This window comes from Papaver somniferum, chromosome 7 (genome assembly GCF_003573695.1).
Source record: "Papaver somniferum cultivar HN1 chromosome 7, ASM357369v1, whole genome shotgun sequence".
Lineage (NCBI taxonomy): Eukaryota > Viridiplantae > Streptophyta > Magnoliopsida > Ranunculales > Papaveraceae > Papaver > Papaver somniferum.
The window spans coordinates 269,985,371-270,000,384 of record NC_039364.1 but is presented as its reverse complement, the minus strand read 5'-3'; the positions used below and the strand labels follow the sequence as shown (position 1 = coordinate 270,000,384).

The 15,014-nt window shown below is 37.0% G+C and overlaps 1 protein-coding gene across 1 annotated transcript; it reads left to right on the top strand.

The window, feature by feature from the left end:
* The first annotated feature begins 3,523 nt into the window (after positions 1 to 3,523).
* On the top strand, positions 3,524 to 4,395 carry LOC113293809. The gene is made up of 2 exons (XM_026542310.1): positions 3,524 to 3,664; positions 3,783 to 4,395. Exons 1-2 carry the CDS (start codon positions 3,654 to 3,656, stop codon positions 4,219 to 4,221), a joined length of 450 nt encoding a protein of 149 aa, XP_026398095.1. The 5' UTR covers positions 3,524 to 3,653; the 3' UTR covers positions 4,222 to 4,395.
* The last annotated feature ends 10,619 nt before the right edge of the window (positions 4,396 to 15,014 follow it).

Genomic DNA, 15,014 nt, shown 5'->3' with positions numbered 1-15,014 from the left:
ATCAGTTAAAATCTAAAGATTTAAACTTCTAGATAAATAAAACTCCCACGTTGAATGGTGAGGAAACCCTCGCTTCCTATTGGCCGAAATAAGTCTTTTTTTGAGTTTTGTGAAACGAGCGTTTTGGTGAGGACTCTTGGCAATGCATAATTGGTTTAAAAAGAATAGGAAAAAGATTAAAAAAAGGAAATTAAATTCAATTTGGAATTTATGAAATGACAATATTTAGGTAAGGACACTTGACAACATATGATTGGTTTAAAAATTACAAACTTAAAAGGAAAACCTAACTTACCGTGTTTGAAATTTTATGGAAGTCCAAATTCAGTTTGGAAATATAGTAGTTAATATGTTAGGATTATTTTTTCCAAATTAATATATAAAAGGGAAAAAAATCAACATGTTTTCTGCGAAAATAAAAGGAAAAAATAAATAAATTTTGCAGATATCCTCCACCTATTTAATGTATTTTTCCCACTACACAAAATAAAAAATACATCTCCACAGGGCGGGGCGAAGCCTCGCACACACCAAATCAAGAATGCATTCCCATGGGACGGGGATAAGCCCCGTGCACACCAAGTTAAAAGGAAAAAAAAGTCTGCACATTTTTTCCACATATTTAATGTAATTGCCCCCATACAAATCAAAAATACATCTCCACAGGGCGAAACACAGCCCCGCGCACACCAAATCAAAAATGTATTGTCATGGGGCGGGGCGAGGCGAAGCCCCCGCACACCAAATCAAAAGGAAAAAAATAAATAAAATCTGCACATATTTTTCACTTATTTAGTGTATTTTTCCCGCCACACCAAATCAAAAATACATCTCCACGGGGCGGGGTGAAGCCCCGTGTACACCAAATCAAAAATACTTCGCCTTCCCCGACCACACCAAATTAAAAGAAAAAATATGCCCGATGCGTAGCATGGGCACAAATCTAGTTATCTATTTAACTCCTCCGGCTAAAAACTTTCCTTGCTTAGCAAAAATTTCAGAAATCTCAAATTTCGAGTATCCATATTAGCCTCACAATCCAAGGTACAATACCATAATGAGAGCGCGTACCACATTCCCTGACTCCGAATGAACTCTAATTCTTTTCAAGTTCAAAAATAACAACATATATCTCAGCTATTAGTTTAAATACCAAAGCCAATGCTTAAAACACCTAACATAGTACTGTCAGCTTCTCTTGCAATAACTCTAGCTGGACAAGGGTTATCTTTTGTTCCACCACCGCAACAAATTAATCAAAATTTCCTTCGCAGCTGGAGGATGCCAAGTACGTTCCAAGAGATTAGAAAACTTCGTCCTACGAAAAGAGACACAGAAATAAGTCATAATAGGCAAGTCTTAGGTTTAGTTTGGTATTGATGCGGTTTTTGTAAAAACATTTTGCTGCGTTGTGCTGTGAGCAAAACGCAGTTAGACGTTTAGTAAAAAGTTAATTAAAGTTAAAACTGATTAAAAAATCTATCAAACTGTGTTTGGTAAAATATCAAATTCAACCATTATTGTTGTAGCAAATGACAAAAACAGGCTTATCTCTGAAAATTGTTTTACCTAATTTTATTAGCTTAAAAATAATTCATTTTTTTATTATCAAATTATAAATATAAATCATATTAAATTTACTAATGGTCACTATTATTATAACTGTGAAAAAAATAGTTTATCAAACCACTTTTTAAATTAATTTTCAACCAAAAAATCAAAGTTAAATTAATTAATTAATTTTTATTTTTATTTTTAATAGTGACAAATTAAAGGAATTGGTATATAAAATAATTTGAAAATAAAAAATAATAATTTTTAAAGAATAAATCACAAGAAATAAAAAATTGATTGTATATAAATTTAAGGGCAAGTTTTGTCATTTATAAAGAAACTAGGAATAAGAATGATACATCAAGCATTAAATTTGGATGGGACCACATCTTATGCTTTTTGTAGCTTTTAAAAGCTTCTCCTCCACAGTTTTTAAAAGTTGAGGAATTTGGCAAGTGCTTTTGATAAAAAACACTTTAGTTTTTCACCAAACGTTAATTTCAGAAATTATTGCCATATATAAATTTTAAAAGTGTTTTTGGAAAAATAAAAGCATTACCAAACCCAGCCTTAGAGCCATGCATATAGTGACGGAGGTTGGGGTTGCTTACCTTGTTTGTTCCATGGTAATTTCTTAGTAAAATGAAATAGCCCACGTAAAAATTTGGATAGCCCAATAGTTTCTACACAAAATTGGCTAAAAAGACCAACATCAACAATTTCTGGGTGAAAAGGACATTTAGATTTTGATACTATTTAAATGGACAAAAATGTAACAATAATCAGGATGTAAACAGTTTCATCCTACCAATTTTCAAACTTTTTTGTTATTTTAAATTTACATCAGGATGCATCCAGTTTCAACTTTGCTATTTTTTTAGTGTCCATTTCACCCATACTAATTTTTACTCGTCCATTTGAACCATATTTTAAAAATATTTGGACAAATGACCCATTTTCAGTAGTTTCTAAAGGAAATTTAAACTTGATGTGATCTCGATGAAAATCCAACGACATATAATAGGGTTAGCTGTACATATAAAAGCGAGGACATTTTCTCACATTACAGCCGTTTATTATCACGTGTTTCTCAAATTACATATGTGTCCCATATTTTGGATTCAACCATATGTGTTACTTATAATACGAGAACTTAGAGTTATATTACCTATTGGTATCCTAAAAATACATTTTCCTATCATCCATGGAACTAATTTCATTGTTTTAAATAATTGAAAATACTAAATTTCAATAAGATCATGAAAAAATGTTTGTAGCTTATTATGCTTATATGCAACAAATTTAAAATAGTTAACGGTTTAACAATCACTTAAATATTGCCGCAAACTAAAAATTAACTAACAAAATCCAAAAAAGAATTGGGCGACCATCAGCCGCCTAAACAAATCAGGATTATGACTTTTGATAAACAAAATTTTAAGTTGTGTCTCCAACCCTGCGCTCCCGTGTATATAATGTTAACGTAATTCCACTGTAAGCTATAAGGTGAACAGAATTAAGGCAACGTGTTGCGCACCTTCCCCATTTTAGGTATTGTACTGTATTTATGAACGAAACTTAGGGTTTATGAAGCAAAAAAAAATAGCCCACCTATACATAAAATCCTGGTTTGGTCGCTGCATGCATATGGCCCTTAATGGGAACTGAACTATCGTGCATTAGCTGCTACCCCCTATATACCTAGCTTGCTACAAATAGGGTCTCAAAGAAAAACACGAGATGATCAACTTAGCGAGCAGTAAAGGACAAGCTTAAGATCGGACCAAACCAACTCGGAAAGGTCATGCGAGTTCAGGTCGAACAGTCCAAAGAAGACACCAGCCCGAGTCAAAGTGTGATGTACCAAGTTGATGTAGTAAAATGAGATACACTGGAACAAGTTCTATAACTCCCTTTTTGGCTATAAATATGTAACCACTAGTAGAGAGTAAAAGGCAGGTGTGTGTTTGTGCAAGAGAGGGATATCACTCGTAATCTTGAGATCTGAGAAGTGAAGTTCTAGGGTTCTTAATAATAGTTCTTGAGGAAGAGGCCGAGTAAGATCTATTTGGGTGCAGCTACAACAAGACTTTGAGATTATGAAGATCAAGTAAGTATTGATTCTCTTAATTTCTTCTCTCTCCCTTGAGATTCTTAATAAATATTTGTACTAATCATTTCATTTGGAACCACGATTTTTCATTTTTCTTAATTTATTTTGTTTCCAGACTCATCGAGTCAGCCTTAGTTAATGGTGTGCTAGATCACTTTCTGAAAGTATACGTGATCATTCTTGTAGCCTATCACTACAAAACATTCACATGGCCCGAAATTTGGGAGGATTGTCGTCGCTGTGAGATTACTGATATGGAAAATGAGAGGATGGCTGATCTTTCTGCACAAATATTCAATCACTGTGTGTATTCCCTTATAGCACTATTTGCACTCGTGATTTCATTTGCTCATTATGTTTTCATAGGATTTTTCACCAGGAACCTGGAAGTGGAAAAATATCGTCGTTACAGAAAGATCATACTTCAGATCTTAACTGCCGTATGTAATATTTGTGCAGTCATTTGGTGTGTCCTAATAATAATTCTGCTTGTGTGTTTGGCTAGATTGTTCAATGGGAATTTGAAGAAGTGTTTATGTAACAAATGGGGATAGATATGGTACTAGTACTAGTAATAGTATGAAATGGAGTTTGATAATATTTTCATTTTAGTGAGTGATTTGAGGAGCTTGTTAGTTCTTGATGGTGAAAATCAAATTACTACATGTAGTTCTTCAAATTAATTTGATTTAATTAGTAGTTAATGAAGATATATGGAGTTTAATTAATTATTTGAAGTATGGTCTGCTGCTTCCTTGTTCCTTCTTCTTCCTATAATTTTCTTAGTAATTTCTTTTTCCTGCCCTTTTCTTTTTCTATGCAATTTTTATGACGACTTAATAGGTGATAAGACCTTGTATGATCAGAGGTTTCCCAGTTCAGATAGTCTTAAAGATGATCATGATGACATGCATTAAATTAGTTTGAAATGAAGATCAACTAGCTAGCTAGCAGGATGTCACTGCTGAAATAAATTAGCTTCCTGTTACTGCAATACTTATGGTTTGTTTTATATTCTAAATAGGAAACAAACGCATTTAAGTGTTCAACTCTATGTACCTGCAGCCTACTATATCCGTCGAAGTTGGTGGGTGGGTGTGTATGCATGCGTGGTTGGTCATCTACTAGAAATAACTGATGGACGTATGTATGGTTCCAAAAAATAATGTCTTCCTAGTATTTTTGTGGCCTTATAGCAAAGAACATGGGATCTTGTGGCACTTACCCGAAGATGTCGTGGCACATTTTTATTTTTACTATCAACTATATAGTAGTTTCGAAGATTGCATGATTTTGGGATAGAACTGAATTGAGTTTTTGAAGACATTACAAAGTACACAGTTGTGCCTTTTCCACTTGAGATGCGCATAAGCACATTTTTACTTTCTACACGTTCACAACCCTTCCCGGGCCCGGCCCTTTCTTTTGTCAAAAGTCTTTCTGGTTTTCGTTGTATTTCCATAATTATAGCGAATAGCTCTCGAGAGCGAGACGAGACACGTAAACTAACCTAATTAGGAATCTCTTGTAGATAGCTTTATTTGGGTATTTTTGCTATTCCCATAAAAAAGAAAAAGAAGTTGAAAAGAAGAGTTTTAAGCCTATGTTGAGAGTGAGAGCGAAAGGAGATCGACATAAAAATCAGAATTTTCTTCTGATTAACGTTTTCAGGCATGAGTCCTGCAAATGGCTTATACACGGCCTCCGGTTCCATTGTGAAGATTATCACAAATATATGCTTGATTGTCGCAAAACATATTTGTGATAATCTTCACAATGGAATGATAATCAAAGTGAAATCGTTAGAAGAGAAGAGACGAATTATCAGATTAGAAACAAGACGAAACCACATAACCAGAGAAGGAAACCAGATAAGAAGCCACGATCTAAAACATCACCATTTTCATAGATAACCTTTACATCCTTACACAACGATATATATAGGCAGACTCCGTAACCACCCGTAGTAACTACCTAAAAACCACTCTAACTGCCTGGTATACAGATGTACATATCATTTTCCTTCTTCCGGCTTGGGGACAAGAGGATGCCCCCTATCTTACACTTTCACTTGCACCCTCCCTTGAAGAAGGGGACAGAAGAGACAAAAGATATCGAATTCCATCTGTTGCAATGCCCTCTGGGACAGTCACAGAAAAGACAGAAGAAGTCTGGTCGTGATTCAGATTGCGAAAGAGAAGCAAACAGATGGGATAACAAACGTTTAAAGAAGTTTGTTTACAAAGTTAATGCTCGATGGTTAACCCTGCCTATATCACCTCCTCTGTTCGATGAGCTAACGGTGAAGAACGAATTTTATGGGGTTATTCGCTCGGAAGCATCAGAGGCCGCCTTTGGATTGACGTCGGATGAACTAGTTATGCTTGTAGAAACACCTATCATTGTGTTCCCACTAGAAGACGTTGAGATTGTTAATCTGGCGCTGCTCAGACCTGGGGAAATTGCTATGACAGTCATATTTCGGGATTTTAAGGAGGACAATGTGATTGAAATCAATTCGATTCCCTTAAAGTCGCTTGCTGACATAAAATATTGCCTTAACTATGGTTACGTGAAGTACTATGTAAACACTAAACAACTAGACTGGAAGGCCATAGTGAAAGTCATAGCAGATTTCCCGGAGAAGTTCATAGAGAATGGCGGATACTTTGAACTCGAGGATTGTAATACTTTGGCCTATTACTGCAATTCGCCAAGGAGAGCACTAGGTTAGATAGCTGAATTGGGTGTTATTCTTGTTTTTGTTTCAAGTGACTGTTGTTTCTTTAAATAATTCTTTTTTGATCGGAAATTTTGATCGGTAAAGAATTGGTGCGAGTTTCGAACTCAGACGACTTTATCACTATATTACAATGACATCGACTTGCATGTGCATGCAGATACTCGTAGGCATTGAAGATTTACTCCCAATGTACATCGTACAAGAAGAAATTTTTGTTAGTAGAAGAGATGCAAATGAGTCATCTGTTATTACTTAGCAGATGCAATTTTTATTTTTCCGGAAAAGTGGATGTAAAAAAAGAAAATATATATATAGTCTCTAGTCTCCCCCTCCGAAATTCTCATTTTTCCCCGTGTCACTGTAGTATAGTTATAAAATCAATGACTGATGATGGCAAATGGTTTGACGGAAAGTCTCTTGTTGAATCAGACTCGTCTTGTCATGCGGGAGTATTTGTACTCTAAGCATGAAAACCTCTGGTTTATAGTTACCTGATGGTATCCTTGTCCAGATGGGAGATAACACTCTCGGTACTCGTGGTAGTGGGTTCATATTCACAGCCCCTGGTTTCCTTCCATATGCATTTCAAGGATACTAGTGTAAAACAGTCCTTCTTGCAACGAAGAGAAGACACGATGCCGCATCTTTTGCAATTCTACTTGCATCACCCCATGATGGTTGGGACAAAGGATTTCGTATTCCATTTGGTGCTCACCGCTGGAAAAGATTCAGACAACTTAGTAGCCTGTGTTGTAAGATTGCCCTAACTTTTCGTGCCGTAGTCCTGCTTGTAGGAACGCCTTTCTTTGTAGTCCCACTAACCGATTGAGATTGTTAATCTGGCGCAGGTTGAATCAGGGCCAACGACAGGGGTGTTCACAGGCTAAAACATCTGGCGCAGGTTGAATTTGGGTCAACGACTGTGACACGACGTGCTTCTGATCCGCGCAATTGGCTTAACAATGCTTGCTAGCATAAAACATCTTCTGAACTTTGGGAACGTGGAGTACTATTACAGTAGGAAACTAAATGGGGAAGTAGCGGAATTCCAATATTGAGAAATCTTAGCATGCCCGAAGTTGTTTGCTGATAACGAGAAAATATTTGATGGGGGCGTTTTTTGAAGTGGGCATGGGGGACAAATCATGTGTTGACACGTGCATTTGATATTAAGGAATTATGTTTCCAAAAATATAAAAGAAGTGTAATTTTGGAGAGAAAATTTGTTTTCTTGATTGATGTTGGTATTTCTGGAAACAGAATTTATTAAAATCAAATGCATGTGTCAAGATATGATTTGTCCCCATGCTTCCTTTAGAAAATGCCCCCATCAAATATTTTCTCGCTGATAACTTACTAAAATTTTTGAAACTGAATATTATTATAGTTATGCTCTATTACCTTAGAACAAGAAAACTATTGTTATGTTCTATTACCCTCTTCTACCCAATGGTTAGGCTTAGTCTTATGAGCTAGATATCTAGCTGTTAGATTGGCTATCCACGTCAGCCTGGGCAACCTCCTAAGTCCTATGGTATTGCTAATCTAGTATCGAAACGCTGAATAAAACAGCGCTAAACGCCGAATGGTTCGGCGCTACATAATTTTATTTTTAAAAAAAAACTAATCATTATCTCTTTCTCTCCACCTTTTTCCTCTCTCTCTCTCCAATTTTTTCCTCTCTCTTCCTTTTTTCCTCCCTCCATCACGTTCTCCCTCTCTCTCTCCCACTTTTTCTTCTCTCTCCATCACATTCTCTCTCAAAAATTAGTAAAATATATAGAGCGCCGAATGGTTCGGCGTTTATGTCACTTTTTGAGCGCTGAATGGTTCAACGTTTCAATCTCGCTGATAGTTGGACTGCGAGCACTTGCTAGGTGAGAGAACTATCAACTATCACTGTTAACTTTTTTCCAACACTTTTTTTTTTTGATTTGCAACACTTTTTGGCCAATCTAGCACTCCAATCTAAACCATAGGGGTTAGCCTTAAGCACAGTCTGCATTGTTATCAGCAAACATGCACATATCTGATAACTATCATTAATAGTATTGCAAGCACAAGTAATTATAATGTTATTTTTTGGTTGTAGTTTAATCTAATACCCCATTATGATGTTCAGCATGATCCTTTTTATTTTAACAATGACTCTAAACAAACCGCTGGAAGAAGTAAAAAAACCCGCTACTCACAGAATTTTGTGGTCCCAAATGGGCCCTGCCTCTCGGGAGTATAGCAGAGGGTCCATGTTTTGTGTGTAGCGGTTTTTTCATAGTTTTCCCCTCGGTTCATTTAGATTTTTTGTTCTTCTATAGGTTTGAAGCTCCAAAAATTCATCCCCATCTTCTATTATTATTTGCAAAAAATAATGTTTCGTGGTAGATCAAGTTATTGGACCCGCTCCAAATAAGAGTTTTGACTTAAAAGGTATTTGAATATCATAAGTAGAAACAATGCTAGTATTAGAAATTACGAAAAACAAAAAAAAATGTTTAGGCCCAAAATGTTTTACTAAAGATTGTCTTTGTTTTTATATTTTTCTGGAAGTCGTTTTAAAATTTGGCATCCAAACATGCACATAGCTCATAACTATAATTAATTATATCGCAAGCACAAGTAGTTATAATGTTAATTTCGGCTTCCAAATTTTCGTTCTTACTTGTAGTCAAAAAAAAATTTTTTGCATCCAGATATGTATCCAAAATGCGTGGTTAATTACTACAATTGCTGATTTTTTTACTTAAGTTGAAAGGTTGCTTATTTAGGTCGGTTCCTATGGGCATGGCAAACTGTATAGTTTGCCATTTTTGCACCCATTATGGAGCTGGCTAACTGGCAAACAAGCCTGGAAAAGTGGAAAATTTTCCACTTTGCCAGGCCAGGTCGAGTCACTACCGAGCGGTCTAGTCTCGATCGCTCGGTGTAATACAAACCGGCCGGTCGAAACTGAACTGCCAGCGGTGTAAACTCGACCGTCCAGTGCTTTTCATCCAACGGTCACCGTTTCATCACCCTATAAATACAATATCCAGTTTCATTTCAACTCACACCATTTCTTCAATCTTCATTCTTTCACTCCACAAATCCAATATGTCAGTTCGACCTCGTAAATTTAGCTTAGCTGAAGATGAATCCATTTGCAGGAATTATGTTCTAGTTATAGAAGATATATTCAATGGTGCACACCAACAACGAGATACTTTGAGGCAAAACATATTTCAGAGCTTTCAAGTAGAAACATTGAACTTCAATAATCGAAATGCAAATTCTTTGTGTCATCGCTTTGGAGTAATCATCAAGGATGTGATCTTGTTTGTTGCTGCGCTTATTGAAGGAAATCGAAACCGAATAAATGGTCAAAACGAATTTGATCTGGAGAAAATGTGTCGGGTTGAATGGCACAACATAGTGGGAAAATATTTTCATTTTGACAGTTGTTATCTTATCTTGAGCGTGTCGCCCAAATATGATGTATTTAGAATAGCATTTGCATAATGCATCTTTCATCTGTATGATGCATTTAGATGTATTCAAGATTTAAAGTTATTATGAAAATTTAATTTTAAGATATTATTATAAACTAGTGCCTCTTTCAGTAATCTAAATAATTCACATTAGTGCCTCTTTCATTAATCTAGATAATAAGCCGGAAACAAAATCTCTCACGATACTTGGGTTTGAATCATCCTTTTCTTTCAACTTTTAATTTCTGCTGGATTTTTTGTTAATTATTCAAATGTTTTTTTTCCATTTCCCAAAGTCTGCTTTCTTCTCGACCTTGCTTTCACCCTTTTGGTCTTAAAAACAAAAATACAATTTCCACAACCATAAACTAGAAAAACATTTCTTTCCATTAAAACTCTAACTCAAATCACATAATCTTTCATAGTATTTTCTAAAAAAAAATACATATTTTCGTATTCGGAACAAATCAGAAACATTCTTTCATAGTGAATGGAATTGATAAATAGTTTGAACATTGTCCGGCTTCTCTTCTCTATCTTCCTTTAGAATTCTCCGTTACAGATACCATGCTCTATCAAAATGATAAATCCCTGTTCTCCAGAAAAGTAGGCTTCATCCGTTGCTTCAGTAATCTTTTCTCCGGTTTTGGAGTTTTGATACGCATACTAATGATGCTTATGATCATCGCGACGCTCGTAAATAGACACACGCTGTAGATTATTGGCCATGTTTGATTTCTTTTAGTTTCTGAACAAGCTTTTAGTTGTATTGTCTGTCTTTGAAGGTAGTTACAAGACAAGATTGTATGTAGAAAACAAGAGTGAAGAAAAACAGACGAGACAAGAAATTGTTCTCTGTCGTTCATTGTCAATCAGAACTCCTATATAAAGGAGTTAGCTTACAAAAGATTATCTCCAATATCCTGACATAAGCAACATATCTCTTAAAGGAGGTAAGTAAATATTTACATCTAATACAAAAGATACAGGAGTATCCAAAAGATACAGGAGTATCCAAAAGATACTAGAATATACAGCTAATACCCCCCCTCAAGTTGGAGCATGAAGAGTCGAAATGCCCAACTTGAGAAGAAGATTTTGAAACTGCTGACGTCCCAAAGCTTTAGTCAGAATATCAGCTAGCTGAGAAGTAGTATGAATATAGGATGGAATGATAGTACCTCGAAGAATTTCATCACGCACAAAATGACAGTCAATCTCGATATGCTGTGTACGCTCATGAAAGACGGGATTATTAGCAATGTGTAACGCAGCTTGACTATCACAATGAATTAAAACTGGTTTTAGATGTCCGATACCAAAATTTCGGAGTAATCCTCTTAACCATATAATCTCACAAGTTGTGGAGGCCAAAGCACGATATTCTGCTTCGGCTGAAGAACGAGACACTGTGGTTTGTTTCTTCGTTTTCCATGATATAGGAGAACCGCCAAGAAAAATAAAATGGGCCGTGAGAGATCGAAAACTAATTGGACAACTAGCCCAATCTGCATCACAATAGGCCTCAAGAACGAATTTGGAATCAGCTCGAAGTAAAATACCTTGCCCAGGGCTAGATTTCAGATAACGCACAACTCGAAGTGCAGCATCCCAATGAGATTGAGTTGGATGTTGCATAAACTGAGACAAAGTATGAACAGAGTAACATATATCAGGCCGTGTAATATTTAAATAAATTAGTCTCCCCACCAACCTTCTATAACGAGCAGGATCAGGCATGAGCGTGTCAGAAGCAAGAGCCAGCCGATGATTCTCCTCCATTGGAATACTAGCTGGTTTGGATCCGAGAAGGCCTGTTTCCGTCAAGATGTCTAGCACATATTTACGTTGGAAAAGGAAAATGCCTTTAGAGCTTCTAGCTACCTCAATACCGAGAAAATATTTTAATTTGCCCAAATCCTTCATATGAAAGCATCTACTGAGATATGCTTGAAACTCGCAAATGGCAGCCTTATTGTTGCCAGTAATAACAAGATCATCCACATATACTAGAATATACATAATAATATTTCTTATGCGATAGAGAAATAACGAGTGATCTGAGGCATTTGTAGAGAAACCATAAGTACGCAAAGCGGTTGCCAGCTTTGCATACCAGCACCGGGGAGCCTGACGTAGACCATACAAAGACTTACGAAGTTGACATACTTTGCCAGAAAATCCATTACCGAACCCAGGAGGAAGTCGCATAAATACTTCTTCATATAAATCGCCATGAAGAAACACATTGTGAACATCCATTTGAACTAACTCCCAGTTGTTGATTGCAGCAACCGCAAGAAGAGTTCGTACAGTAACCATTTTTACTGTAGGAGCAAAAGTGTCTGTGAAGTCAATTCCTTCCTTTTGATGGTTGCCAAGGACAACTAATCTAGCTTTGTAGCGCTCAACGGAGCCATCAGATCTTCGCTTAATTCGGAAGACCCACATGCAGCCAATTACATGTTTGTTAAGGGGCATATCTTCAATAGTCCATGTACCGTTGGAGATTAGAGCAGAAATCTCTTCCTCCATTGCTTTACGCCATCTGGGATCAGCCATAACCTCCTTAAAAGATTTGGGTTCAACATCTTTCGAGATGGCTGCAACAAAAGTACGATGGGCAGCAGAAAAAGCATCATAATTCACGAAATGGGTTATAGGATAGGGAGTACCTGAAGTCTTGATTGGTACAGGTGAAGCTTCAGGGGGAACCAAGGTTGTGTTGGCCTGTTTTTAAACTCCCTGCCAACTTACAAAATCCCTGTGACGTACATTCTCAAACCTTGTACGTTTTCCACGCCCTAGATCCTCATCTGTAGCTAGATGGTGATGAGGTTCATTATCTTTAGTCACTGTAGGAATATCATTTGTACCAGCTATAGGTACAACAGGTGAAGAAGCATCAGGTAATACCAAAGTAGAATCTCCTTCAACAGAACGTGTATCATATACAACAGATTCTGGCGGATGAAGTACTTGTACATTTTCATTGTCTGTGATATGAACAGAGTCTTGTGCAACGTCCTGGAGATCTGGAGCAACATCCTGGAGATATGATGAGCTTCCTAAACTAGTCTGTGGAAGTGCGTCAGTAGCAGCAGCGGAAGAAGAACCACCAGAAACTGGTGACACATTATAATCAGCTTCAAAAGGATCTGCAGACATATCCCTAGATATAGTGCCAGCAGTCTCATCAAGATACAAAGAATGCAGTCGCAGAAGCTCATTCTTATCAGCTAACGGAAAAACGTCTTCAATAAACTCCACATCTCGGGACTGAAAATATTGACCTGTGTCTAGATCAAATAGATGCCATGCCTTCTTTCCAAACGGATAGCCGAGAAATAAACAACGACGACTGCGACTGTCAAATTTATCGCAGGGACTGAGATTTTTTGCATAACAAAGACAGCCAAAAACTCGAAGAGAGTTAAGAGTAGGAGTCGAACCATATAGAATATCATGCGGTGTTTTGAAATTAAGAACACGATAAGGAGTTCTATTAATCAGATATGCAGCAGTTAGAACACATTCACCCCAAAAATCGATTGGTAAACAAGCCTGAAATCGTAGTGCACGAGCAACATTAAGAATATGACGATGCTTCCTTTCCACCCTTGCATTTTGCTGTGGTGTCTTAACGCAGGAAGTTTGATGAACAATACCATTCTTTCGAAAATAAGGAAAAAGACCTTTGAACTCAGTTCCATTGTCACTGCGTCAAATCTTAACCTTTTGTGTAAACTGACGTTCAACCATCGCAAAAAAAATTGTTAACAGGGTAGGCACCTCATCTTTAGTTTTCATCAAATACACCCAAACACATCTAGAAAAATCGTCTACAATAGTCAAAAAATATCTTGAGTTACAAGCACGATAAGGACCCCAAACATCGCAATGAATTAACTGAAATAAATCGACTGCCTTATTATCACTTAATGGAAAAGAAGTACGAGTTTGCTTGGCTCTATGACAAACTTCACAAGCATGAAAATCTAAATCACTATCGATACGACCAACTTGAGGTAAAGACTTCAATACTTGAATAGAAGGATGGCCAAGTCGTTTGTGCCATAATTCCGCAGCAACTTTCTCCAACACAACATTAACACGAGCTGGTTCCCCCGTTATCAAGCAATAAAGCCCATCAGTGAGCTTACCCATACCAATCTTCGTCCTCAGAGTATGGTCCTGTATAACACATTCAGAGTTAGTGAATTGAACACTTAACAGATGCTTTTGTGCATGGTTAGCATGAGAGGAAGATAGAAATTGAGACACAGAGATGAGATTGCAAGTGAATTTTGGAACATACAACACATTGTGCAATACAAGAGAATCATTCAACTTTACAGTCCCAATTTTGATTGCCTGTATACTTACACCATTAGGCAAACCAACTTGGATAGGACTAATATCACGACAAGAATCAAATAAGGTGTCATCGCAACAAACATGATTGGACGCTCCGGTGTCGACAACCCAGATACGACCATTCTTACCAGTTAGACGAACGTGATTTGTAGTTGCTGATGTCTCACTAACAATAGCATTCTCCTTGGCAGATGAAGAGTTACGGACAGATGAAGAATCGTTTTTGTACTGAGTCGCAGGTGGACGTCTTGGCTGGCGACCATCTGGATAACCATGCTTCTCCCAACAACGATCTTCAAGATGTCCATTGTGACCACAATAAGTGCACTTTAATGGAGGTTTGGCCCCCCCCGGTTTTTGATCCTTGTGGCTTATGTGCGTGAAAAACCATTGGAGTAGCTGTATCCTCCCGTTGTTGAGTATATGATTTGACCTCTTCCTCTTGGATGAGACGAGAATACACCGCATGTAGAGACGGAAGTGGATCGGTGCCCAAAATACTAGAACGAACATTGGCGTAATAGGGTACGAGACCCATTAAAAGTTCACGTACCTGATCGTTATTACGCCGAGTTCTGAGAGTCACATTCAAATCGCAAGTGAAGCCAGAGCATTGACAAGAAGGCAAGGCATCAAAATCATTGATGTCATCCCAAAGTTTCTTCATCCTCCCGTAATAATCTTGAATGGATTCTCCATCTTTTTGTTTGCAACTAGCAACATCAGATTTGAGATGAAATATTTTGATTTCATTCCCTATAGA